The sequence below is a fragment of the Tamandua tetradactyla genome, chromosome 22, assembly GCF_023851605.1.
Source record: "Tamandua tetradactyla isolate mTamTet1 chromosome 22, mTamTet1.pri, whole genome shotgun sequence".
In the NCBI taxonomy this organism is placed as follows: domain Eukaryota; kingdom Metazoa; phylum Chordata; class Mammalia; order Pilosa; family Myrmecophagidae; genus Tamandua; species Tamandua tetradactyla.
This window is the reverse complement of record NC_135348.1, coordinates 47854034-47881649: the sequence shown is the minus strand read 5'-3', so window position 1 is coordinate 47881649 and position 27616 is coordinate 47854034. Positions and strand designations below refer to the sequence as shown.

The 27616-nt window shown below is 41.2% G+C and overlaps 1 protein-coding gene across 5 annotated transcripts in view; it reads right to left on the bottom strand.

Annotated features, from left to right (window-relative positions):
• PRDM5 (PR/SET domain 5) overlaps positions 1-27616 on the bottom strand; it is a 274545-nt gene that overhangs the window by 214292 nt on the left and 32637 nt on the right. For all 5 annotated transcript variants that reach the window (XM_077140176.1, XM_077140171.1, XM_077140174.1 and 2 more), the window contains exon 2: positions 26017-26100. In XM_077140176.1, the coding sequence (XP_076996291.1) occupies positions 26017-26100 (84 nt within the window). The remainder of the gene's footprint in view (positions 1-26016; positions 26101-27616) is intronic.

Here is a 27616-nt window from a genome sequence, read left to right as displayed (position 1 = left end):
CCCAGTCCTCAGGGAGAGTCCCGAGGGCGAGCACGGAAGACCCAGTGTCTCGACCAGTGATTGCAGAAACTATTAGATTGCATTTTATTTTAAATTAAATGGACTAAAGGAAACCCTCCTCACTATTAATAATTTTAATAACTTTATTTGATAAATAAAATGTAACATGAAAATTCTTATTGATAAATGACGATTTATAATCTCCCTGTAAGGCTAATTATTTAAGTAGTATGCAGGCCTTTAAATATAATATAAACATAACACTTAATGTAAGGAGTTTAGTTATTCACTTAGATTAAGTAAAGGAGGAGGTAGGAAAACAGAAGGGAAGTGATCTTCTACACATTCTTTATAAATTTGAAGGCTTCCTTTTGGGTTACAAAACTAATTAGTTTCTCTTATTTTAAAAAAAGCAAATATTTCAATAGTTTCCATTTCAGCCATTTCTTCATGTCATTTCATATTTACGACAGAGCTGCTTAAGTGCCCTTTTACTGTTGTGGATAGATATATCAAACTTGTATCAAGAATTTAACACATAAGGAAACTGACCAAAACTATTTTTCTATTGCCTTTTTCATCTCATAAAGATATTTTTAAAATATTTTAAAATACAGATATAGAATACAATATGGGAAAATTAATGCTCAAGGGGTACCACGTGACCCACATGGCCTTGGTTTGGACTTTTTAAATTGTAATTACACATCTAGAACTTTCCTAAGGGTGTTTTTAATTTTCAACATACTATCCTTTTAAACAAATCATCTAAAATTACAAAGTGAGAAAAACATTCCTTATTAAACGATATCTCATTTCACTGTGAGATGTTAGCACAAAAGTGAGCAAAACTGGTCCTGTGCGCACAGAACTCTGATTTCAAACTCTGATGACCAGCTCACTGGACCCATGCCTGCACCTTCCAAATGTGGGCAGCGGGTGAGATGGAAACCTGGGGCTGCTGACACAGCCAACTCCTGCAAGACAGGACATCCTATGCACGCAGCTGTTATCAGGGGCTGTGTCATGAATATACACATTTCACTTTCATTAACAAATAGCCCCTTACTGATTCTAAATCTACTGTTCTATGTATACACTGTTTATTCTATAAATCTACCTCTAATCATTCTCCCCTACAGAAAAATCTTACAGTTTTGGCCTTTTACCTAAGTAAGAATTAGAAATGTTCCTATACAGTACCATAATTCCTTAACAGATTACATGGAAGGCTAATATTTTAAAAATTGATTTTAGAAAGGTAACATGGCGTATGTGCTGTTTACATACTAACATCTACTGTAAGGTCTGGCATTGCCTCGTAACCAAACACATTCATATCTCTGCAATTAAATGTGTGAGTAATCATATGATGCAAGATAAAAACAAAACGCTATAGCCAGCCTCACATCAGCTCGAGTTAAGTTTTGCTGCTAAATGAATTTTTTTTTTAATTTGTTCTCAGAGCTTTCATGATTTCAGGTTCCCAGATAAAGCTGTGGAGCTGGAGTTTAAAATGAGTGATGACACAGGCCGTTAGATCCATTCCACAGGGATGAGATGTGTTACTAGGATGTGAAAGGTGCTCAGGCAATGTTACCGAGGCAAGTGCCATTCACAGGATTAAAGAAAACCGTGTTGGTTCACCTGGGACAGAACTCCTTAATGTGCGAAATGCAAAGGTGCATGGGCCCTAGTAAAAACGCTCCTTAGCGCTACAGTCCACAAGAAAACGAGTTTTTTTCGTGGAGAGCTATTCCTGCCTAGCCTCTGAGCTATGGAATGTTTGGGATTTACAAAACATAAAATTGTCATTTTACATGCAAATAAAAGAATACGTATGTACTTCATTGATCTCTAGGGCCTGACAAAAGGAAAAAGTCTTTAAAGCATGTTTAATCAAAAGTTAAAAAGTAGCAAATACATATATTAAAACATTGATTATCTAAGTTGCCCTAAAAATTCTTAAATAACAAAATATTTCAAAGTAGTAATTTATCATACAGTAGGAGCACTCCAGACCCCATCCTGAAACAGGATGGATGCGAGTCCATGAACATTAATCTCCTTTATGTAAAAAGAAAACATGGGATTCCTCGAACAGAATTTCATGCAAACTTTCAGCAGCATTTGGTGAGCCGCTGTAGTTGTGTGCATTAGTCGTGTTTTCTGACATATAGAAAATAGGGGGTGCGATGGTGGCTCAGTGGTAGAATTTCCACCTACCAGGTGGGAGACCTGGGTTCGATTCCTGGTCCATGCACTTCCCAAAAAACAAACAAGCAAAACAAACAAATTCAAGAAATGGTGCTACAAAAGTGGGATACTCAAATGGAAAAATAATGAAATGTGACCCTACCAAACAGCATACAAAAAAATAAAAAAGAAAGATAGAAAATAACATACCTAACTTCAGGAAAAGTTCCTTGAATCTACTTTTCTTATGTTAAATATAAAGCAGAGCTATAAAAATGTGTCACTAAAACAATAATAATAAGTGGTCTCTGCAGCCAGTTCGCTCTGCTGCTTCTCGGTGCCTGAAGAGGAGCCGATGCACCCACCAAAATCTGCTCTAGACTCTACCACTCAGGTGAGTTCTATGAATGCAGGGTCTGTCCACAGGTGAGCAGCCGGGTCACAGCAACGAAACAGAAGATGCCCAGCATTTTGGTACAAAAGTACATCTCAGCCCCTGAAGGTGACTGCAATATGAAAACATCAATCTGAGAAGGTCAAGGCCTGGGTTTCTCCTTTGATCTTACTAAAGTGAAAGATTCCAGTTCTGAACAACACTGTCCTCGTAATGGCCAAGGATGATGCGGGGGAAATGAGAACATCCTTCAATACAGAGCCTGTCACTTCACCTGTGAGCCTGGGCTCCACGTGTTAAACACCTCTCCTTCCAAAAGGGTGGCTTCACATGGAACGAGGAAGTCCACAGAATTTTATTAGCAGAAGAAAGTTTATTTCTTCTTATCAAATAGAGGTGAATAACATCCAAACCAATGGGAGACACATGAGCACATGTTATTTTCAATGATGAAGACAGCAAAGCTAAATGTCAGCGTTCAGAGCTGGGGGCACCTGGAGTGTGTTCTGTGGCCCCTGGTGAACGTGGTCAGAGTAAGAGTCAAGACAAGAAAGTGTGCTGCGGGGTGACCACCCTGGGACCACACAGGCCAGCAACGAGTTCCGCATCCAGGCCAGTTCCGCTCTCCACGCTGCCACACTCCTCCTCGTTCCGTCCTTGCAGGGGTCCTCAGGGACCTTCTACCATACCCAGAGGCGCAGGGTCATGCCACTTCCTCCGGTTCCTGACGGTGGCACTGTTTTTAGAGAGATATTTGCAGACCAGGATGGTGGGCTCTGCATGGAGGACGCATGGCATCTGTGAGAAGCAAACCAATGAGGAAGCTGCCCGGCAGAGCCAACAGAAAACCCGGGGACAGCTGCCCAGCGCGGGGGCCGATTTCCTTTATCTTCAGTGTGGCCTTGTGAAGATTCGTCCCATTCTCCACCCACTACCTGGGAACCTAGAGAATGGAAGCTAAAAACCACGGGTCCAGGAGCCGCACACCCTCATGCTGAGTCATGCCCGGAGACACTGAAACACCAGGCTTTGGAGAAGACAGTGGAGTCGTTCTCATGGAGAAACGCAAGCCAACGTCCTGTGTCAGGGCTCCAGCCAAGGGAAAGAACAGAAAGGTGACTGCGACAGTAGAGTTCATGTCACTGAGAGTCGTCACGCTTCCTGAGGGGGCTCGGCCTGCTGTGCAGTGTGTCAAATAGCACCAACAAGTTCTGTCTGTTTGGGGGACTCATTCGGGTGGCAAATTGCCAAACTCGAATCCCAGAGAACCTCCAGCAGACAACCCTGAGAAAACCTGCTCTGCTCTGGGGGACCCAGGGCTCTGGCAGTTCACAATCAGTTCACAATCGAAGCCCCTTCGGCAGCACCTTCCCGACGAAGTCACTGTCCCGAGCAGCCTCTACGGTTCCCCAGGCCCCTGGGAGCTGGGCAGTCAGGGTCAGGGGTCGCTGGGTGCCGAGGTTTGAGCCTGTGGCCTCTGGCGCGCTGCTCCTCTTCACCTCCGCTGGTGGAGCCGCGTGTCCTGCAGGCCCGGCTGCGCTGGCTCCCGGCCTTACAGCCCCGGGGCTCCGCGCTCTCCTTCTCCCCCGCTCCCTGCACGCGGGGTTCCTCTTTTGCGCTCTTCCTCACTCCCCTCATTGCCACCTACCGTTCTCCTTCCATGGAAAGCCAGGATAGAAATCTGCCCGAACATCTGCAGGAGACAGGCGGCTTGCCCTCCAGGGCAGGGGACTCGCCTGAGAAACAAGGACTAACTCTTGCATATTTTGCAGCTTCGGGGAGAGTTCACCATTGTTTGAGGGTTTTCCACATTGAATTTCTTTGTTTTCTAAATAAGGCATCATCTTCCCTTAGAACTTGGCGCCTGGGGGAAAAGAACAGCTGTGTCTTTTCACTTTCCCTGCACGACCTTCCAGGACGTGTCCTGCCCTGACTGTCACCGCGGTTCTGCGCCCGCCACAGCGGTCCAGGGCGCGCACCTTTAGTTCTCGTGGGGCGCAAACCCCGCGGCTGGTCTGCATGCGCCGTCCGGCATCGGCATCGAGGGACGTGGGAAATGAGAGGCCCCGGGTCCCCACACAAGCTCAAGTGGCCCGCAAACATCCTGACTCCTTCTCGCCGCGGGCTCGGGGAACAGTCACGCACGCTCATCCGCACAATGATACTCTGCGCATCCCCACCTTGGCAAGCGGAGAGCAGAAGTGTCCGGTCCCCGGGATCTGGGTGGAAGTGGCCCCCGCCCCCGCCCCCGCCGGGCACTGCGCCCCATTTAGTGAGGAAACCCGCCCTTCCTCCCGAAGCTTCATTTCCGAGTCCGCGTGGAGGCTGGAAGCAGCCGGGCGGGCGTTCCACCCCCTGTATTGGCGGAAGGAAGACCTGGTCCTCTAAATGAGCAAGCTTCCTTCTCACCCAGGTATTCTATGATCTGGAAGGCCGAGGCGCTGCCGCGAGGCCGTCCCACAGTCTCCCTGTCCAGGTGCAGCCGCGGCCCTGGCGTGGCGGCCCTGCAGGACTGGGCGCGGCACCCACTGCGGACAGCGGAAGGAAGAGGGGCTGTGCCTAGGCGCGGGTGCAGGGCGCCTTCCGAGCTGCAGAGTCTTCGGAGACTTCCAACTTCGGCGGGATTCCAACCCCCAGGGAACTGGGAGGTTCCTTCTCTGCTTTATAGTCAGCCCAGATGGATTTTCTTCTCCACATTTTTAGAGTAAACACACTCTAAAAATGGTCATTTTTATTTTTTCATTTAGATTTTTTTCTACTGCTGGGTATTGAAGGGGCACATAAAACAACATTAAGGGCATTTTCGTTAATGTCTTCAACTAGGCTTCATTTGTTCAATTTCTTATGTGAACGCTTGAGTAGAATAAGCATGACCTCTTTTTTGCTTGTGAAAAATAAATCAATAAATAAGCAAACCCAGTTTATTCACTCAGATACAAATACAGGAAACTGCTTATAAAGACACTGCCAGCCTGCCAATAGTTCTCACATTTAATTCACTACATAATAGTAGCAAGAGGTCTTGGCAAACATAAAAATGTAAACCTCCCTGAATACAGCAGAGTCTGTGTGGCCATAATATTAAGGAACCAACAGATGGCTGACATCAGGCAACTGGCACACTCGTGCACACTCACACACACTCATACACACACACACTTAAAAGACTAAGAAACAAATGTGTAGAAATTGAACAAGGTGTGTCCGAGTCTCATGTGCCATCCTGGAGCGCTCCCTCCTTTCCACACAGAAACCACCAGGACTTCTGAGACGGTGGAAGGACGTGCCCCTATTAGCAGTGGAATGAAGCACGTGGTAGAGAAGCCTGCCAAACCCTTCTTTTCTGACCCCGCCTCACCAGCCTGCTTCCGGTCAGGCTTTGCTCTATAACCCTGATTCACTGCCTTTTTGGCCAAACATGCTCAGATTTTTGTAAAACTAAAATAATAATAATCAGTAAGTTCTCAATTCCGTGCTGCTGTTGTTCTTTCTCTCTTCTCTAATACTAAGAAAAATATTGAAAACTGAATATATTCTTTTATTTCCTTCCTGTTTCCCTCCTAATACACCTTTCTCCCCTCAGTAGCCGTTGCCCTATTGAACTGCCTCCCTTGAGTCTGCTGGAATTGGTGAAAGAGCCTCAAGTCTTCCCAAGCGCTGACCCCACGGAACCCTACATGACTTCTCTGTTGACAGGTATTCCACCCGGCTTCTTCATTTCCCTCAACAGTAGTATTACTCAGGTTAAAACATAAAAACCACTTTTAACTTTCTACTCTGACCCCATGACTAACCAAAAGTCATCAAATCCAGTTAATTTCTTCAACAGTTGTTCACAGCAAACCCAACGCCTTTCTTGTGTGAACACCTGAAATCTCCTTCCAAGGCTGTAAAAGTCCCACCCGCCTGCGCCACCCACTCTGAGATTCACCCTGTGCTTCCCAGATAAGGGGTCAGAGGGTTATATGATGGCACATATTCCATGTTTCTATTCATCCAAAAATTACTGAGCACTTAGAATGTGTCCTTTTCACAATCAGTTACCAAGTGATAAACATCAGGAACTCAATCATGTAAAAGTAAAAGCATCTATTATTAAAAACATATATTAATTTATGTTGAAGTCCGTAATAATGACTTTCACCTGAGATTAAACGAACAAAGCCTGGAAATGGAGCAGGGAGCGGGGGAAGCACTGTTAACGTTTTCTTTCTGTCTTTATTTAACAGATGAAACAGAGGCTAAATATGTAGAATTTAAGATGGAATTTCTGCTTCAGAATCGCAAGAGAGAAGTAAATCAAATATCATCTGACAACTTCATTTGATTGCTTTCATTTTTTTAGTCACATTTCTGGTAAAAACTTTCAGTTTGTTATGAAATTAAATATATGATTTTAACATGAAAATAAATAGCCAACTTAGATCAAAACCAGTATTATACGTAATGGTGAAACACATGAACATTGATGTTCAAATCCTGAATAAGACAAGAATGTTTATTATATACCACTATTATTTAAAACTGTTTGGAAAAAAACGTGGCGTTTCCTTTTCTGGCCCGGAGCTGGACAGCTGCGGGTTATGTGCAGGCTGCTCGCAGGTGCGGGTCCTGTCCTGCCCTTGTGACCTGGCCGAGCCTGAGACCCTGAGGGGACGTGGAGGCACCTCTCTGGCCTGGGCTCCTGGCCGCTGTCCTGGGGTCCCGGACTCTGGGTGCGGCCCAGCCTGCCAGCCCCTGCCGGCCTCAGGCTGCAGCACCGCAGCACTGGCACAGCTCCCTTCCCGAGACCTCACAAAGGAGACCATGGGATATGGTCCATCTAAGGGCAAGGAACACGTGGGATGTGGAGAAAGGCTGATGAGTGACAGGATCAGGACAAACCAGGGTACCGGAGCACCAGCAGGCAAGTATTTGTAACCTAAGAAAAATGCTCCAGGATAGTCCTTTTCTGCAGAGAATAGCTGCTTAAAGGGTAAGTGCCATGCTGGGTTGGATAAGTAATTTAATCCAAGTTTCCAAAACACTATTTTATGAAGTTAAAAAACATTCTGTATTTCAAAAGTATATACAGTCTGTTCTACTATAACATTTGTTTTGAAAACATTAATTCGTTCCAATGCAATTGATATATTATGGGGCAATCTGAGCATAATAGAAATTTCCTGTTTGTTTACACACAATTGTCTCCCAGAAATATGAGGCACACAGAAAACTGCACCCAGCTGAACTAAGCCGAATAGAAACACACAAAGTATGCACACACCTCAAATATCCTGTTCCCTTCCCCAGAGCGCCTTGCTGTGATACATACCCACCCACAAAAATGTTTCAAGCTTCTGACCAAATTCAGATAACCCTCCTTCCACAATTTCTCAATAGTCACAAGCTTTAACCCTTATGATACCACTTCCACAAGCAAACTTCAGGCCGGTTCTAAGGGCAGGTTGCCATATTTACGATAGTGTTTTTTACTGGGCAATTCTGCACGGCACAGAGATGTTTAGGAATGCATATGTTCTGGCAGAACTGACAGCATAGTAAAATAGCTAAAAAGAAACAAGATCTAAAAACATGAAGACCTTACAGAGTAGAAAAGCTGACAACACTTAAAACTATAAAATAAATTCCAGGACTAATGTATATTCTAAAGTGAAATTCAAATGTATAAGATTTATCTTTCAGAGATACATCTGATGAAAAAGCCAAGTATTCTACTTACTGTAAGTCTCTGAATCTCCAGAACATGAAGGAATGCATGCAGAACTTAAGAAAAATAAAGACACCTTCATTCCCTATTGCTATAGAAACTAGGATGTACTCTGCTTTATGTACCTTTAGTAAAACACTGACAGAAATTTACATTTCATGGGATCAGTTGAACCCTGAGGAATTCTCAAAAACAAAACAAAACAAAACTCTTATAAGACATTCCTTTGCAAAACTCAAAATAGTTGTCATCAAGACCTATCCAGAAAAACTCCATCTGAGAAATACCATATATGATTTACTACAAATACAAAATACCTTATTTTTTTGTCATGAGAAGCATAAGCATTAGCTTGCTAAAAATGACTCCGATGCTAACTTTGAGACATGATCGGTTCGGCAAGACCGAGTCGAGATCAGAAACTTAACACAGAAGATTCAGGTGAATACAGCTGCACGGCTCTGGGGTAAACAGAGGGCTCTGTCCCCACAGCTCACGTGGCCGTCACGAGCACAAACAGTCAACTCCTCGAAGACGCTCACTGCTGACCGTGGCTGCTGTCACATTCATCTTTCTCAATCTGGAATTGCCGGTGAAATAGCCACAGAACGTTTGCCTACCTAGCAATCACTTACGTGGCCAACTGCTGACAGCCAGTTTCTACTCTCGGGATAACTCTCCAATCAGCAGCTCTGTCGTTGTCCAACACCAGCTTTGACTCCAGGCCGCTGGAAGAACACTTTCAGTGTATGCCCCACCATTAGACCAATGCGTGGCTGCTGCCTTGGTTCAATCGCCAGGAAATCATCAAATGTGGTCTATAGGGATCTCTTTTTTTCCAGTCATACAAGAAAATAAAAGAATAACTAGTTTTTAAATATTAAAAAAAAAACACCAATTGCCTTGTAGCCCTCACCTCTGTGCTTCACTGTCCACCGGCCCTCTGTGCTTCACTGTCCACTGGCCCCTAAAAAACCACCTCAGTGACGTCGCCTCTGATGGGCCGCTCCAGCGAAGGCCGGAGGGCAGCAGGACGGGAAGCCATGGCTCATCGTGGCATAGAAGGTGGCGCAGCTGCCAGGAGAAAAGCGCGGCAGCTCCCCAGAAAGTTAAGCACAGAATTACCATGTGACCCAGCAATTCCACTTCTAGATATAAACCCAAAACAACTGAAAGTTATTTGCACACCAGTTTCATCAGAGCATTATCCACAATAGCCAAAAGGTAGAAAGAAGCAAGTCAAGTGTCTGTCAGCAAGTGAACAGATAAGCAAACCGTGGTATTTCCACAACATGGTCTATTGATCCACTACAAAAAGAAGTAGTTTTCCTACGGGCGGGGCAACACAAGGTGCCCTGAAGGCATCACGCTGAGCTGAATAAGTCAGACACAACAGGACAAATATTGTGTGATTTCCCTTATATGAAATACTTAGAATAAGCAAATTCATAGAGACAGAAAGAAGAATAGTGGTGATGGCGGCAGGGGGAATGGGGAATGCGGAATTATTACTAAATATAGCTTTGGTTTGGGATGATGAAAATAGTCTGGAAATAGTGATAAAGTTACAAAGTATTATCAATGTACTTCATGTCAAATATTGCCCACTTAAAATGGTTAAAATGATTTTATGGATATTTTACTAGAATTAAAAATAAAAATTTTCTAAAAGCAATCTCCAAGGATTTTCATATAAAATATAAGTTGATTAGTGCCAAATATCAAAGCAATCAAATAAAAGTAAAGGAAATAAAAACCAAACTACTAAAGTTAACCTTTTTCATATGTATCATTTATGCTGCTCTCCAGCTCTGCCACAGCTGGTCACCTGGGATGGCCTCGGGTGACTGGGCATTGTCTAGAGCACTGCAGGACACAGAGTCGATAATGACAGCCACGTACGTCATCTTAACAACAGTCGATAACGACAGTCATGCACGTCATCTTAACAACAGTCGATAACAACAGCCACGCACGTCATCTTAACAACAGTCGATAACGACAGCCATGCACGTCATCTTAATAACAGTCGATAATGACAGCCATGCACGTCATCTTAACAACAGTCAATAACGACAGCCACATACATCATCTTAAAAGGGACAGATTAAACTAATTTTAATAATATATCTTATTTAACCTAATTTATCCTCGATATCAAACGTTTCCAAGTCTTTGAACTGGTGTATTTTATATTTACAGCATGTATCAATTCAATTACACCAAATTGTCATCAAAAACAATCCCAACTTAGATTTCATATCATTTACAGGTAAAAAAAATTCAGAAGGCCAATTTATTCTAAACATACTTAAAATTTTCTCAATAACTAGACACGTACCAATAATTATCCTTTAATATTTTTACAAACATACTGACAAAATTGGTTTAATCTTTTTGGAATTGATTTGACCTTGAATCAAATGGATTAATAATTTCAAAACTACATCTATTCAAGTTGAGTAAATTTACTAATTCCTGTCAATTCAGAATTAATGATGTTGATTTCAAAGGTATACTGTACAACTGGAAAGCAACTCTACATTTATCAACATCAACAAAGCAGTCATCAAAATGTTCTTAAGGACCTCCCAGCAAGTTTATATAACATTGTCTATTATGATTAAAATCATTTGCATGTTTATTCATTTTTGAAAATGAGTTCAAATATTATTATTGATGTACATAATAAAACAGTTTCAATTTCAATATAAAATTTCACCTTGCTCAGTTAGGCTACAAAAAAGGCTTTTCCTTTTCCTGGAACTTCAGGTTTAGCTCATCGATATGCAGTCTGATGTTGGTGAGACATGTAAATCACACTGTGATTCTTTTTGTCTTTGATTACTAAGTAGGCGTGAAGCATTCCTTTTTCAATACAATCTTGGAGTTTGCGGTAAACTGTCCTAACAAGAACTGTAAACCCTTCCAGGACTCAACTTGGCCAGGTTCTGCTAAGTCATCAGCAAGCAGTGGAGCTGTGAGTGATGGCATCTGCGGTAGGCTAAGGGGAGCGCCTTCCGTGATGAGCAATGGGCAATTTAATTAGGTGGAGGCTTAAAAGAGAGGGCAGAAGGGCACTCAGGAGCTCAGGTGCAGACGCCTGAGAAAGCCGCTGGAACCCAGAAGCCCAGCTGACATCATGTGCCTTCCCACATGACAGAGGAGCACACTGAAAGCTTAGCCGCCTTTCCTCCAAGGAGCTGTTAATTCGTAACTAAATAAATCCCCTTATTAAAAGCCAATCCATCTCTAGTGTGTTGGTCTTGCATCTTCCTCCTTGTAAAAACTATGTAAACTATGTTAAAACACTACACCATACTCTTCCCACATCTACTGCGAGGTGAAGACCAGAAATTCCAGAAAATATTGGCATCCCAGGGAAGGTATGCCAGTTATTGTGAAGGGCGCCAGAGAAAGGCTGCTGGGACATCAGGCCCTTCGGTGAAGAACTCTTTCTGAAATTCAGTCTTCTCAGAACAAAAAGGATGCTTCGGGTTGACAAATGTGGGGAAATAGTAGGGAAACGGCTACAGTTTGCAGTGTCAGTAGCAATGCACAAAGCTGGATCCAGGACGTCACACAGGCTTCCGTTACAACATGATGTGTGAACGCTCACCCGGTAAGCCCTGTTACTCCGGAGAGTGGTCCTGCGGAAATCCAGAATTTCTTGGGTAAAATATATATCCTCAGGATTCAGACATGGCCAAGCATTCCTGGTTCATTATCCCAGGCCCAGAAAGGCAAGTTAATGCTTGCAGGAGATACTGAATGTGTACCAGCTGCTTTGATGCAGCAAGCCATGACAGCTGAAAACAAGGATACCATAAAGTGTTTGGATGTTACTTTTGTCTCTGAGAAAGAAACAGCTCCTGACAAATAAGATCTAGGGGGTGTTCAGCTGTGGAAACAAAGAGATGCCACATGAATCCTCAGACCTGTCTGGGATATTTTAAAAACAAAATAAAACTTACCTGTTGAAAATAAAAACTAGACCATGTCTTCAACTTTTAGGCTGTGAACTGGCATTTCTTAGTAAATTTTGAACCAAATTTTGAACCAAATGTACTGAAAGTAGTAACTAGGACATATCATATGTCACATGACTCATCTAAAGCCAATGAAAAATACCTGAAATTATTGAAATTTTGAATCAGTTCATGTTTCTTTATTGTTAGAAAGACCACGTATTCTACAGGTAATTGTTTGATCTTTCACTTTTAGTCTTTCCTCATAATTTTCAACAAAATTTCCATAAATAAAATCACTTATTTTATAATCTTGCCAATTAAAAAGACTTGGAACAAGAACAAAAGTTGTTTTACAACTTGCTAAAATCACACTCTGGTTAGAAAATCATATAAAATTTTTGTTGGACATTTCATTCTGATTTCAGGTGACCAATTTCATAGATTCTTTTTGACTGCTGAGAGGAAATTTCTTATCAAATTCACTGTTATTTGCTGAACAGATCTTTTCATATTGTTACCTTAATCATCTTCAATTAAAAAAAATCTTTACATGCAAAAAAAATGGCTTTTTTTTGCTCTGTTGCAGAAAATTATAACTGTCTTTATCATGAAATTTGTGACATACTTTCTTCCAGTCTAATTTTGTCCTTTAATGTTCTCATCACGGTAGTTTTACATCTCTGTGATTCTGCATCAGCAGTGCACTTCATGTATTTAAATTTTTTCATACTTAATCTTTTTAAACTAGGAAGTTAATAAAACGGTATTATATTTAAAACAACCATTATATAATATAGAAATATACATATAATATACAAATATATGTATAAGAAATATTTCTATATCATTACTAATTATAATCTATAAAAGTATCATTATAACTCAACTGTATTTTGTTTTATTCATGTGTTACTTTAGAAAGGATGGAGAAGACTTGAATGCAAATATATAACTCATATTGTCTCCTTTGGCCCTCATTTTTCTAGCTCTCAATTTAAAAACACAGAATTACTAAGTTTTATAGGGTTGGAAGGTGTAATGAGGTCATTTAGTCTCATTCCCCAGCACTGTATTTTTTAAAGCTGATTTTCTTTTATTTTGCTAAATGTTTTCTTTTTCTATTTTAGAAATCTAAAAACTTAGGAAACCTGATCACCACTAATTTAATGAAACTTCTTGATTTTTATTTATGCAATATAATGTCCTCAAAACTTATACCAAAACCCCATTAAAATATCCTGTACTACTAAGGGTTTTACTTTAAAAAATGCACATGTTCATTTCTCAGAGGTCCTTCTAAGGATTTAAAATATTTGCTTTGAAACTAGTTCTAAGGAGGTTGCTGAACTTTCAGTAAAAGTACTTAAGTGTTTAGAATTTGTACACAGTTTCAGTGTGTACTTAAAATATTCACAAATGACTGCGCGTGCACATGGGGCTTCATTTTGAGGGGAGATGAAAGTTCTAAGTATAGGCAATGATGATGACTGTGCAACTCTAAGAATATTCTAAAATCCACTAAATTGTACACAACAAAAGGGTAAATTTTAGGATATGTGAATTATATTTCAGTAAAGCTGTTATAAAAATAATTATAAATGCCTCCTACATATAGGAGCCTACAGAAAGCAAGGCTCTCTCAGTGAGCACAAATCATAACAGCCATATTACCATTACATATGTTGAAATAAGATGCACTTAAGAAATCATATAATTTCTGTTGATCATATGTATGCATAGAAATATACTCAAAAAGCTCTACAAGGGTAGACACAGAATAAAGATGACATGTATCTTTAACTTCATGTGTATTGCTCTAAGTTTTTACAACATGTAGTCATACATGACTGGTGTAACAGAAAATAAACATTTTTGAAAATTTGATACATAATAACCTGGCTGATACAAACACCTCCACTCATTCACACTTTCCCTCTACTTGGCGCGCCATGCAGACTCTGTGGATATACACAGAAGTACTGTTCTTTTCAGAGCTCTAGTAACCAAAAGACTGAGTAAGTGTGCTTTCTGTGAATCCAATCAAAACATGTGCAGAACCTGGAAATAACGAATGATACAAATCCTAGACTTCTTGCCAGTCACTAAATTTTTTACTTTCTCTGCCAGGTATTTTTTAATCTCCCTGTGTCAACCCAACACCTAAACATCATCTGGGACACAGGAAGACTCAAAACGTCCTTGTTGAATGAACGAATAACCAATGTGGCTTTTCTCATTGGAGACACTGCGTCTGAGAGCACATCCTGTACATCTCCTTCCTAAAAACAATACATAAGACTGCTACATGTGTTTGGCTATCCAGCAGCTGACCAGCTGACAGCACTTTCCTTCCCTTTGCCAGTTCAAGATCGGGCGAGCTGTGCACCTCTGACATTTACGGGAGATCTGCTGCAGGCAGGGCTCTGAGAAGGGGTCCCGGCCCTTCCTGAACAGCCTTGTCTGAAAAAGAGAGCTGGCACTCCTCAGTCCCCCTGCCACCACTGGGGTGGGTGAAAAGACCTTGGTTTACATCACTGCTAATCAGCAATTCCTGAATCTTGCTCTGCTACTGAACTTCCTCCTGCTGGATATATAAATGCCTTATTACGTGAATCAGTCGGGGTTGAGGCTGCCGTTGTGTGCAGCGACACTCAAAGTCTGGCTGGACGCGCAGCAGGGCCAGATATACTCAGGTGAAAGCCTGAGGAGCAGAGAGCAGCCCCTGTGGAGCACGCGCAGCGTCCAGAAGACAGGAGATGCTGAGTGTCTCTGCTCTCTGCCTACCCAGAGGCTGGTGCATTCACTCAGGAGTCCCAGCAGCCCATGGCTTCATCGGGGTATTTTCCACTAACGTCTGCACTAACTGGTTCCGTTCGGGCCCCGGGAAGAGAAAATGTTATCAACTACAAAAGAAAAAGCTTCGTTAAAGAGCCTTCTTTGTTCCAGACACCTAAAAGGACGTCTATAAACAATAAAGAAAAATAAAAGATTTTAAACAATTGAAAACATTTTTCCAAAAACCAAAACACATTGGAAACCTGGTGCTTAATCAACTTCCCAAATGCAGAACAGCTGTAATCACAAATAACTGCAAAGAAAGAGAGAAACATGTAAACGAAAGGTCCAGTTTAAACATATCCAACCAATCAGCTCCTTAAAAAAAAAAAAAATTTCAGTCGATCCCCATCTACATGACAAAGAAGGTAAAAATGGCTACATGATGGCTACAAGGCAGGCAAAGCTAAGCCAGGAAAACACTTGAGGTTAATATGTTGTTTCTTTTTACTTTTTTTCTTTTTTTAAACCTTTAAATTACGTATTTTCTAAAAATGTCAGTGGTAAAAATAATTTATAAATGTATTCGATATATTTATTAAGCAGCTATCTTCCAGATACTGTGCACAGAGCTGAGGAGTAAAGATTAATGTAACAGCCCTGCCTTCAAAAGTTCACAGTGCCGGGCCCACAGCGTCCCCTTCCCCACTCACTCTCCAACTCTCCTTCTCAGAAACATCACCACCTCCCGCCACATGGTCAGAGCAGACCGAAGCCACTCTTGACTTCTCTTCCCACACACAAGCCATCGGCAAGCCCTGTCGTTACGTCCAGCACACACCACTTCTCACCAACCCTGCTGCTAAGACCCAATCCAAGCCGCCGTCTCATCACCCCTGGACTGAAGACCTGTCTCCAGGCATAAGTGCGATTGCATGGTCCTTCCTGCTAGCTTCCCTCGGCCACTGGAATCGGCCTCCTGGCCTGACCTCCAGCTCACGGAGGTCCCACTGATGAGCTGCAGCCCGCAAGCCCCCAGCCTCGCTGTGTGCACCTGTTCTTCCAACACCCCAAGTTCACATCATCGCTGCTGACCCCAGGTCCCCCGCTGGCCGTGCCCCCCTCACAGGGCCACACCACGATGCCCAGCCGGCAGGACCACTGCTGGGCCCTTTCTTCCCTTCTTCTAACAAATATTTTTACTCAGAAAACTTTTTATTCAAATGTAACACAATCACAGAAAAGCGTAGAAAATTTAAGCCCATAGAATTCTCACAAATTAAACCCACCATGGCACCCGGCACACGAGTCAAGAAAGGGCACTGCATACTCTTCCAAAGTCCACCCTTCCATTCATGGAAGAAATCAGCTCCGATTTCCAACTTCACAGGCACCTTTAGGTGCTTCTGGACTTTACGTAGATGAATCCCACGTGCGTCCTCTTCTGTCCCCAGCTCCTTTCACTCAGGCTATGTTCTGGGGAACGCAAGTCGAGTTGTAACGTGCATTATCGTGAAGGTTTTACAATGCTCCATTTTATGAAGAGACCACAATGCACCTGCCCTTGCATTGTGCACCTGACTTGTAGCTGGACACCTGGGTCACTTCCAGCTTGGGGCCACTTCTGGTCATGTGGCTATGAAAACTGATACACACGCCTTTTGGTGAATGTACAAACACATTTCTATGGAGTATGTGCCTAACAGAATTGCCAGGTTGAATATATGTATATATTCTACTCGAGTAGATATAATTAAATGGTTTTCCAAGTGATTGTAGCAATTTTTAAAACTCAGTAGCAGTGTGCAAGAATTTCAAATAACTCCCATCCTTGCCAACACTGGACATAGCAGGTGGTTTTAATTTGTCAATCTGGAGAAGGCGCCGTGGCATCTCACTGTAATTTAATTTGCAGTGGCCAGCTGACCGCTGAAGCTCACTCTCTCTCCACGTGTTTATTGGTCATTTGTATTGTCTTGTATAAAGTACCCATACAGGTGTTTTGTTCATTTTTCTTCTTTTTTATTTTTTTGCTTTGTAGATGCTTCTACTATATTCTGAGTATAAATCCTTTCTCAGACATGTGTATTAGAAATATCTTCTCCCTCTCTGTGCTTTGTTTTTTAATTCTCTTTGTGGTATCTTCTGATGAACAGCTCTTTACTTTTAATGTTCCCAAATTATAATTTTTCCCCTTCAAGTTTAGTGTTTATGTCCTATTTAAGAAAGCTCTGCCTATCCTAAGATCATGAAAGATTCTCCTATATTTTCTTCTAATGGTTTATTGCTTTTATCTGATGTCCAAAGTTATAATATAAATTGACTTTTTGGATATGATGTGAGGAAGGGATCAAAATACTTTTTTGTGAAATAATAGATGTCACTTTGGCCCAACACCATTGTTGAAAATGCCGTCCGTTACCCCACGGTGCTGTTAGTGGCTCTGTTCTAGTTTGCTAGCTGCCAGAATGCAATATACCAGAAATGGAGTGGCTTTTAAATAGGGGAATTTAATAAGTTGCTAGTTTACAGTTCTAAGGCCGAGAAAATGTCCCAAATAAAACAAGTCTATAGAAATGTCCAATCAAAGGCATCCAGGGAAAGATACCTTGGTTCAAGAAGGTCGATGAAGCTCAGGGTTTCTCTCTCAAGTGAGAAGGCACATGGCGAACACAGTCATGGTTTCTCTCTCAGCTGGAAGGGCACATGGCGAACACAGCATCATCTGGTAGCTTTCTCTCCTGGCTTCCTGTTTCATGAAGCTCACCAGGAGGCATTTTCCTTCTTCATCTCCAAAGGTTGCTGGCTGGTGGACTCTCTGCTTCATGGTGCTGCAGCATTCTCTGCTCTCTCTGAATCTCCTTCCTTCTCCAAAATGTTTCCTCTTTTATAGGACTCCAGAAACTTATCAAGATCTGCCCAAATGAGTGGAGATATGTCATCACCTAATCCAGCTTACCAACCACTCTTGATTAAATCACATCTCCAGGGAGATGATCTGATTACAGTTTCAAATATAGTATTGAATAGGGATTATTCTACCTTTATGAAATAGGATTTTGATTAAAACATGGCTTTTCTAGGGTACATACATCCTTTCAAACCAGCACAAGCTCCTTTGTCAGAAACAGTGATCTGTCTGTCCTCTCCCTGTGCATTGCCACCACCAGTTACCACCCCCCAAAAATAAGCTGGTATAAATCATCCCAGTCTATCCTCTTTATTTCAAGGCTGCCCTGGCAATTCATGGTCCTTCGAATTTTCATATAAACTTTTTAATCAGCTTCCACCCAAAATAAGTTATTTATCAATTTATTTAAAATTTTGCTGGAAGGTGAAGCTACTTATAATTAAGCCTACTTATAATTAAGCCTCAGGGTCACCCACAGAGGACCTTTTTTGTTACTCAGATATAGCCTCTCTCTAAGCCAACTCAGCAGGTGAACTCACTCCCCGCCCCCGACCCCCACATGAGACATGACTCCCATGGGTGTAAACCTCCCTGGCAACGTGGGACAGAAATCCCAGGGATGAGTCAGGACCTGGAATCACAGGACTGAGAAAGCCTTCTTGACCAAAAGGGGGAAGAGAGAAGTGAGACAAAGCAAAGTTTCAGTGGCTGAGAGATTTCAGAGTCAAGAGGTTATCCTGGAGGTTATTCTTATACATTATATAGATATCCCTATTTAGTTTATGGTGTATTGGAGTGGCTGGAGGGAAGTACCTGAAACTGCTGAGATGTGTTCTAGTAGGCTAGATTCTTGAAGACGACTGTATAACTATACAGCTGTTACAGTGCGACCATGTAATTGTGAAAGCCTTGAGGCTGACACTCCCTTTATCTAGGGTATGGACAGATGAGTAAAAAAATAAGGACAATAAATAAATAAATAATGAGGAATGAAAGGTAAAAAAATGGGGTAGATTTCAATACTAGTGGTCAGTAAGAGGAAGGGTTAAGGGGTATGGGATATATGTGGCTTTTCTTGTTTTTAATTTTTTTTTCTGGAGTGATGCAAATGCTCGAAATATGTTTATGTTGATGAATATACAACTGTGTGATATTGTGAGCAACTGATTGTATAGTTTGGATGGACTGTATGGTATATGAAATTATCACAATGAAAATATTAAAAAATAAAAAAAATAAATGAAACCTTGCTGGTATTTTTTTTAGATTGCATTAACTAGATAAATCAATTGAAGAGAACTGACATAATGACAATATGAAATTTTCCAGACTATACACAGGGCATATACCCTTCCCTCCAATTCATTTTGGGCTCTGTAATTTCTCAATAACATTTTCTAATTTTTAGTAAGGTCCTGTACATTTTTCAATAGATGCATTCTTAGGTACTACATGTTTTTAATACTATTGTAAATGGTAGCCTTTCTAAAATGTTGTTTTCTATATGTTTGTAGCTTGCATATAGATTGATAATTATGTACTGAACTCATTGAAGTGACCTCAATAAATACTAAATCAGTAGATTCTTTTGGATTTGTCTTCCCAATCTTCTCTGTATCTAATCATGTTTTCAGCAACATTTTTCTTATTTCTTCCTATCCCATCCTGCCATTTTTTACCCATGCCTTATAACACTAGCTCGGACCTCCAGTGAAATGTTGAAAAGAAGAAAAGAGAGTGGGCTATCCTAAATTTAAGAGGAAAGTATTTAAACAATTTACCACTAAGTGTGAAATCTGTTATAGGTTTTCTCGTAGATATTTAATTTCCTTTCTTGTAATGCCCTGTAATTTTTCCTCTTTGCAAAGTCCTTTCAGGTTTTGGTAGTGAAGTTAGGCTTACCTGATAAACCGAGATTGGGAAGGATTGCTCTGCTGTCATGCTCTCTCAGATGCACTGCAAAGTTGTTGTTCTTTCCTCAGAAGTACACGTAATTCACAAACAAAGCCATCTGAGCCTGAAGTTTTCTCGTGGAAAGACTTTAAATATACGACATATTTAATATAAAGTTGCCCATATTATTCCTATATTGTTCTCTGAACTTCTGGGAGATCAGCAGAGATGTCTTCTTTTCACTTCTAATGCCAGTGTGCTCCTTCTCTCTTTCTCTCACTCTCACTCTTCCTCTTTCAACATCAGTCTTACTAGGAGTATTCTTTCACCTTTATTACTTCTCTAAAGAAATACCTCTTTGTTTTAATGATTTTGTCTACTGTACATTTGTTTCTAGTTCAGATGTTTGTTCTAATCTTTTATTTCCTTATTTCTGCTTTTCAGTGTTTAATTTGCTCCTTCTTATACTTTTTTATACTTTCTGAGTTGTATCTTCATCATCCCTCAAGTAAAATGTTTTCTCCTTCACGATTTATTTTTTAACCCAAGGAATATCTAGAAGCGTACTACTTCTGTTGACCAAGGGCTTTCTCTTTAGAACCCAAAGACTTGGAGGTTCCTGTTGTCATTTTTGTTATGAATACCAGCGTAATTCAACTGCAGTGAGAGAGCAGACTCTGGGTGATTTCAAAATTGTGAAATCTATTTGGGTGTGCCTTAGGGCCTAGCATATGGCTGATACTAATAAGCATTCCACCCACATTATTTGAAATGTGATCAGATATGATGTTCTATAAATGCCAATGTTCTAGTGTAATTCTCCATCTTTTCACCTGTTTCATCTTTTCTTCAATTTGGTAGAACATATCAGTCACAATTATTTCAAAGTCCTCATCTTTTAACTCTAACATCTGAATCATCCTTAAATCTGTTATCATTGTCCAGCTTTTCTCTTGGTTTTAGTCATATGGTCCTGTCTCTTAACATCTAGTCATTTTTTATTAAATGTTAGGCATTACATATTTAAACAATTTAGAGGATCTAAATGTTCTATTTCACCAGAGAGGGTTCACCCTGTCCTCTACCAGGCAGAGTCGGAACTGTTGACCTTACACCATGCAGGGAGTGAGCTAATTCAGGGCTGGGTGGCAGCTGTGGCAGGGCTCCGTCTGCTTCACTGGACCCTGTTCCTACAGCACAGCTAAGACTTCCAATTGCAGGTATGGTGAGTACTGAGGGTCCGTCCTCAGCCACATGAATTTTCAGAAAACTCTTCTCTGCTTTTTGGAAGTATATGGCCTAGCATTATAGGTTTTGGCTGTGCAGCTTCCCAACCCTGCAATGCCTTGAGGAAGACCCAGCAATGTCTATGAATCCTTCGTGTCTCCAGTATTATCACTCCAACTCCAAAGTAATAATTTACTATAACTGTGGGAGATTAACAACAATTCTTACAAAGAATATCTGCAATCTTGTAATCACATACTTCAACAGATAGGTCCTTAAAAACATTATTTTCCCAGAAGTATAAAATCTTTTCCACACACAAAATTAAATAAAACTAAGATAATTTAATACTCACCATTTTAGAATATGCAACTTATAGTAGATTGTAATAACTAAATTGCCCTGGTAATTCCACTGGCCTGAGATGTAAAACTATACTTTTCCTCATCTATCCTCGAGGAGGTAGATTTAGGACAATAAACAAAATGTAGAACTTCTTTTACCACTAATGAGGTTCAGGCAGCGGAGCGGAGAACTGTCCTTGGTCCTGTCCTGGCCCTCAGCATCCCGCGACGCGCTACGTCTCGAACCTGCACACGACCACAGGCTCCGAAAGAGGACGAGGATTGCGTCTTTACGGTTCAAGGCCTATTTGTTTTGTTTTTGTTTCTAATGTGCCCCAAGCCTTGTGTTGAGATAGGCTGCGTTCTATCCTAAGTAACAGATGATACAACGGCAAGACATCTATCAGCATCTAAGCGAAAGAGACTTTATTTCTCTTATAAAAATATCACTCAGAATTTGAACAATTCGCTTCAATCTTCAGCTCAGTGGGAGTCTATACCTGAGCTCCTAGCTGGGTAAGAGCAAGAGTTGTGCGTCCACAGGTGACACAGTCCTGCTGAACTGTCCCACGGCATCTAGCTTTACCTGCATTACAGCAAAGTTTACCATTAGCATTTAGCATTAGCTAAACTTCACAAAGACTGGTGCAAAGAGGCAAACATGGACCCAGCAGGAGGGGTAGAGAGGGAAAGTGAGGTATACGATTAAGAACTTAGTGATCTCAGAATAAATGCAAAGTTCAGGAATGAATGACTCTTCAGGAAAATCTGGGACAACACCAAGTTTTGATAATTTAATAGGCATCTTGCAGGAGATGTTAAAGGATCTGTTCAGAACAGGAGGGAAGATGCAGTCAATACACAGAGGTTTTTGAAGGGTCCAAGCATCCACTTTAGAACACCCTGATTGTACTCTGAATAGGTAAAAAGAAAATTATCTAACTTGTGCTGAATTCTACAAGTAACAAAGCTTGAAACTATGTGCTAGAGAAAGGAAGTAGTATGTAGGGAGGAGGTTTTGGATTGTGTTTGAACTTCCCAAGAAAATATTTCAGAAAGGGTATGTTTTGGAGATTTAAAAACAAAAAAGTATTGAGAAACTTAGCAATAGCGTGATAGGATGTCGGCCTTAGAGCAAAGTCTGAGAAGGCAGACTCAGGAAGGAAATGTATCTCAAGTCCCAAACCATCTGGCGAAAGTAGGCAAAAGACTTCTAATTAAGAAAAAAAATAGAATACAGCACAGACAACTGAACATGACCCCCCAAACCGTCAGTGGAATCATTTACACCTGAGCACCAGGCTCTTCGCTTTCATGAGGACTGATAAGTCCAGAATTCTCCTGCTACTGTGCTGAGCTTAAAAAAAAAAAAGAAAAAGAAAAATCTAGGGTTATCAAGAAGCATTAAGAACAGACTAGACTGAAAATGAAAAAAAGTCATTTTTGTTTGTCACATAAAGGTTTGATTAAATCCTGTGGCTAGAAGAGGCCGGAGTGCTGGTGAACGCTTTGCAGCAGTAGGCATCAGTAACTTCCAGGCCCACCTCTGCAGGTGAAGGGGGAGGTGGCAGCAGACAGTGTTAATACTTCACCCATCCCACACCATCCCCTCAGATCCCTGTCCACCCTGGCCCAAGCTCACGAGCACTCACTAGCACCAGCGAGAGACATCCTGACTGGTGTTTCCAAGTGTTGTGCTATGAAATAGGTGCCCAGGAGTTCCTGGCTTTGTCCATGAGAAGAGTTGGTGCCACAAGTACGAAGGTACATGCATGGGTTGAGAAAGAGCTAGGCTGCAAGCTCTTTCACATGACTTCCTTTCCAGACACTATCACAGTGTCTATTCCTTAACCACAGCATAGATACCTGCAGGCTGGAGAGGAAGGTACCCCTAGGAGACCTACATGGTGGGCCGTACAGAACTCAGTTGGAGCTGTGAGGCATGTTGGAAATGACTTACATAACCAGTCCCAATTTACCCACCAGAGGAGAGAAGTCTCATTATCTCCCTTGGAGAGGATTCAAAGCATTCCACCAGGGGAAGATTGTGGTGGGACCAGTTATTCTCCTCTCTCTGCCCTCCTAAAGCCTGGCACCGTCAAAGCTAGAATAATAAAAAGGGACTTTTAGTAGCATAACTCAGTTTGAGAAGCAGCTCATTCATTCGGCATGATAAGGAATAGGAGTAACGCTAGCTAGCAGTAAACCTTTTTGGTTCAAAAGGTGTTGTTGCTTCTTAAATTTTCCCCCCAGGAGATACATCACAGAGAGAACATCTTTCCCTGCCCGCTGGGCAGAATAGAGAATGGCCAACAACCCAAGCCAAATGAAGAGCAGAAGTAAAAGGAGGGAGGACTTAGGGCTGGACTGGCCCAGGAACTAAGGGGTCAAGTGGATCACACTTGTTGGGAGAAGACAGCAGGCCTTCGGGGGACAGAGCACGTCCCTCTGGGTATGAATATTGCTTTTTCAAGTATCAAACATTACTTACATAAAAGACAAACATTACTTATTCAAAACACAAATATGAAATAAGTAGTAAAAGAAAATAGAGAATAGCAACTATTATGTAAATGCAACATAGCCTAAACATACAAAGTATGAAATCCATAGCTCTTTGAATGGCCGACAGAAAGGACTAGGAATACCAGTATGTAAAAACAAAAAAATTAAGTCATTAACAAATCATAAGAATACGTAATGTAAAACTAGATGATCTACTGCTGAACTGTCAATTCAATAGTACAAGAGCAGTCTTCTAAATTTGCTAGTGCAAGTCTTCCTTTCAAAATTAAAAGGATAATCATTACCTGCTTAACAACACTTCACAGGCAGCTATGCAAAATATTATCCTATCACACTAACATTTTCAAAGAATATAAAACAAATACCAAAACAATTAAAAATCTGCTAACCATTGCTATTTCACTGATTATAACTTACTTGAAAATTTTTCATTTTTGTTTGTCACATAAAGGTTCGATTTCTGAAAACCATCATAAGAAAATTAATTGCAGAGAAAATTAAGACATCATGGAAAAATAGTGAAAGCTATTAAAAATAGCTGAAAAAATAGTGAAAGCTATTTAAAAAAAAAACATGCACACCAATGTTTACAGCAGCATTAGTTACACTTGCCTAGAGATGGAAACAGCTCCAGTGCCCATCAACTGATGAGTGGCTAAATAAGCTGTGGTATTTATACACGACGGAATATGACACAGTTATGACAGAATCAGGGCGTGAGGCAGGTAACAACGTGGATGGACCCTGAGGACATTATGCTGAGTGAAATGATCCAGAAACAAAAGGACAAATACTGTATGGTCTCACTGATGTGAACTAACATTAAGGAGTGAACTTGGAGAATTTATTCTTACGCATTATACAGATATCCTCTTTTTTATTTATGGTGTATTGGAGAGGCTGGAGGGAAGTGCCTGAAAATGTAGAGCTGTGTTCCAGTAGCCATGTTTCTTGAAGATGATTGTATAATGATATAGCTTTCACAATGTGACTGTGTGATTGTGGAAAAATAAACAAATAAATGACAATTTTTAAAAAGCACATTAAACTGAGAAAATATCAATAACATTTTCCACTTTTTAAATTATACTGGATACTATTTCATTAATTTCCATTTTCCATCACTTGTTCTACAGAATGCTTCCAGAAACTCCTTCTCACTCCCTGACCCCAGCAATTTCAGTAATATAGGTGACATATATGAATGTATTTTGTCTGCTTAAGATAATACACATTCGGAAACATTTTTTATGGGAATACAGAATAGAAAACTATCCCAGTATTCCAAACCTCCCTGGTTCTATGATTTCTGTCTCCTCAGCCCCACCTGCACAGCTCCTGCTGTCCTCCAGACCCACCAAATGCAGCTCGCGGAGCTGGGTTTTCTCTTCCAACATTTTGCTTCAACATTCTTCATACCACTCTTTTCCTACTTCCCCCCGGGCCTATATTTTCCTAATGAGTAGGAGAGAACAACAAAGAATGTAATTGTCGTAAACTAGGATGTGGGTTCTCACACACATATTTTCCTAATGAGTAGGAGAGAACAACAAAGAACGTAATTGTCCTAAACTAGGATGTGGGTTCTCACCGTTTACAGACTACTGTATAAGGACAATTTAATATTTAAAAAGACTTTCTATGATGGCTTAGCTCTTTCTACAATGCAAAGGTAAGCTGCATTTTATGGTGGGAGTTTTGTACCTACTGAAGCTCAAAATTGTTTCTTTGCAACAGAGCTCCAATTGGGAAATGAAATCAAAAGAAAAGTATAATTCCACTTACAGAAACAAATTGTAAATACGGTACAAGAAAATGCTTCATTTTGAAACCCAGACACCTTTATACTCAAAACATTTATTTTCCAATGATAAATTTCAAACTTCAGATTGTAGAAGAATTGTCTGGTGTGATAGTTCAACAATCTAACTTTTAGATTGTTAACCTTTCAGGTGACTCCGGTTTCTTAAAAGTAAAATATTTCAATGCTTAGTCAACTGAAATCAATGCATTAAATTGTACAATGTGAAAGAAATTTTAAATATTTAAAATGGCAATCGCATCCTCACCTCCCACATGAACCTGTAATCCATATGCTCATCCAAGTCCTCAGGTGTTCTCTTCTCTCCAGCAAAAGGCCCAAACTTTTCACCCTAAGTGGCAACGATTATATTGAAAAATAATTAGTACAATAATCAAGAGACCAGAATTATCTGGAAATTATTAATATTTATTAATATCTATTAATTAATTATTATTATTAATTATTAATATTCTGGAAACTATTTTCTCAAAATCTTCATGCTCAATGACTGCAGACATACGTAAAATATTAACTAGATTCAGCACAAAATATTCACATATTTAAGGCCCAACCTAGTCTGTTTTTAGTGTAAGAGTCTGAATCACAGCACAGGAGCCAGATGAGAAAGGGTTAAACGGCTTGGCATTCCAGTTCTGTCAGGGCACTGAACTGGGACTTGATAGGTTTGCATCCCGTTCACGGCCTCCAGCGATGACTTAAAACGAAAATACCTAGTTTTGCTGGCTTGAGAGACCACTAGGCAGAAAATCACCTGGTTTCCATCAGAATCATGAGTTCCTTCCCATTGCACGTGGACGGAGCAGATCTGTCATTCTCAAAGGACGACATCAGAAATGAAGTTGACATTCCTGTGCCGACCTTCTCGGCAGTCGCGGGGGCACCAGGGTTTCTCAAAACAGGTGTTTCAAAGCCCACCTCCTTGTTTCAAATACAGACTGGGGATATTAAAATCAAAATCTCTGACATGAAGAGCCGTCATCCAGGGGAGACGTCCGGGCACCCCCTTCGGAGAGCGGAACTTGGCAGGCGGTGGCTCCGGGCAGCCGGGCAGCCGCAGCGCTCCCCACCCGCACCCTGGTGGGGGCCGGGCCCGGTGCAGGGCAGACACCCGCCCGCGGCCTGGAGAGGTGCGCGGAGGGGACGCGGGGACGCGGGGGGGAGGGGGGAGGGGGGAGGAAGAAGCCAACTCCACTGGAACTTTTAATGAACATGAACCCTGGGAAGGGAAAGAAGAACCACCAACGCTATGTTTCAAGAAATATACATTATTTAATGAACAACAACAAAAAACAAATCCTGGGAATAGTGAAGTTTTAAAACCTGAAGGAGCCACAAAATAGCAAATAGCCCCTCATTTTACTGATGAAGTAAAGATGCGAACCCACATGGCAGAACCAGGAAAACCTGTTCTTGACCGTTAGAGAAAATACCTACTACAGAGCTTGGTCAAATCAGGAGTATGATTCTAAGTAACCAAACACAGGCTTACAAAAGAAACAGGAGGGCTGGGTGACGGTTTGTAATAACCTAGAGAAAGTAATCAAAAGTTTAGGGAGTGAATTTCAAAGAAGCTAGAAGGCCGCACATTTCTTAACCCTCATGTTTGTCCTTGGCTGCTTCACGCCAAAGCTGGGCACTTGGCAATGCATCTCAGACACAGAACAGCAGCCCCAAAGATGCTTCTGAAAAAATAACTGTTTCTCTTGTCAAGATGCTATCGTACCAGTATTTAATGGTAGTTAAGAAAAACTGTATAAGAAATAAGGAATAGGGAAGGGGAATTAATATTCACTGAATACTACATGACACACCCAAAATAGCACTATGTCAGAAATTTTCCCATT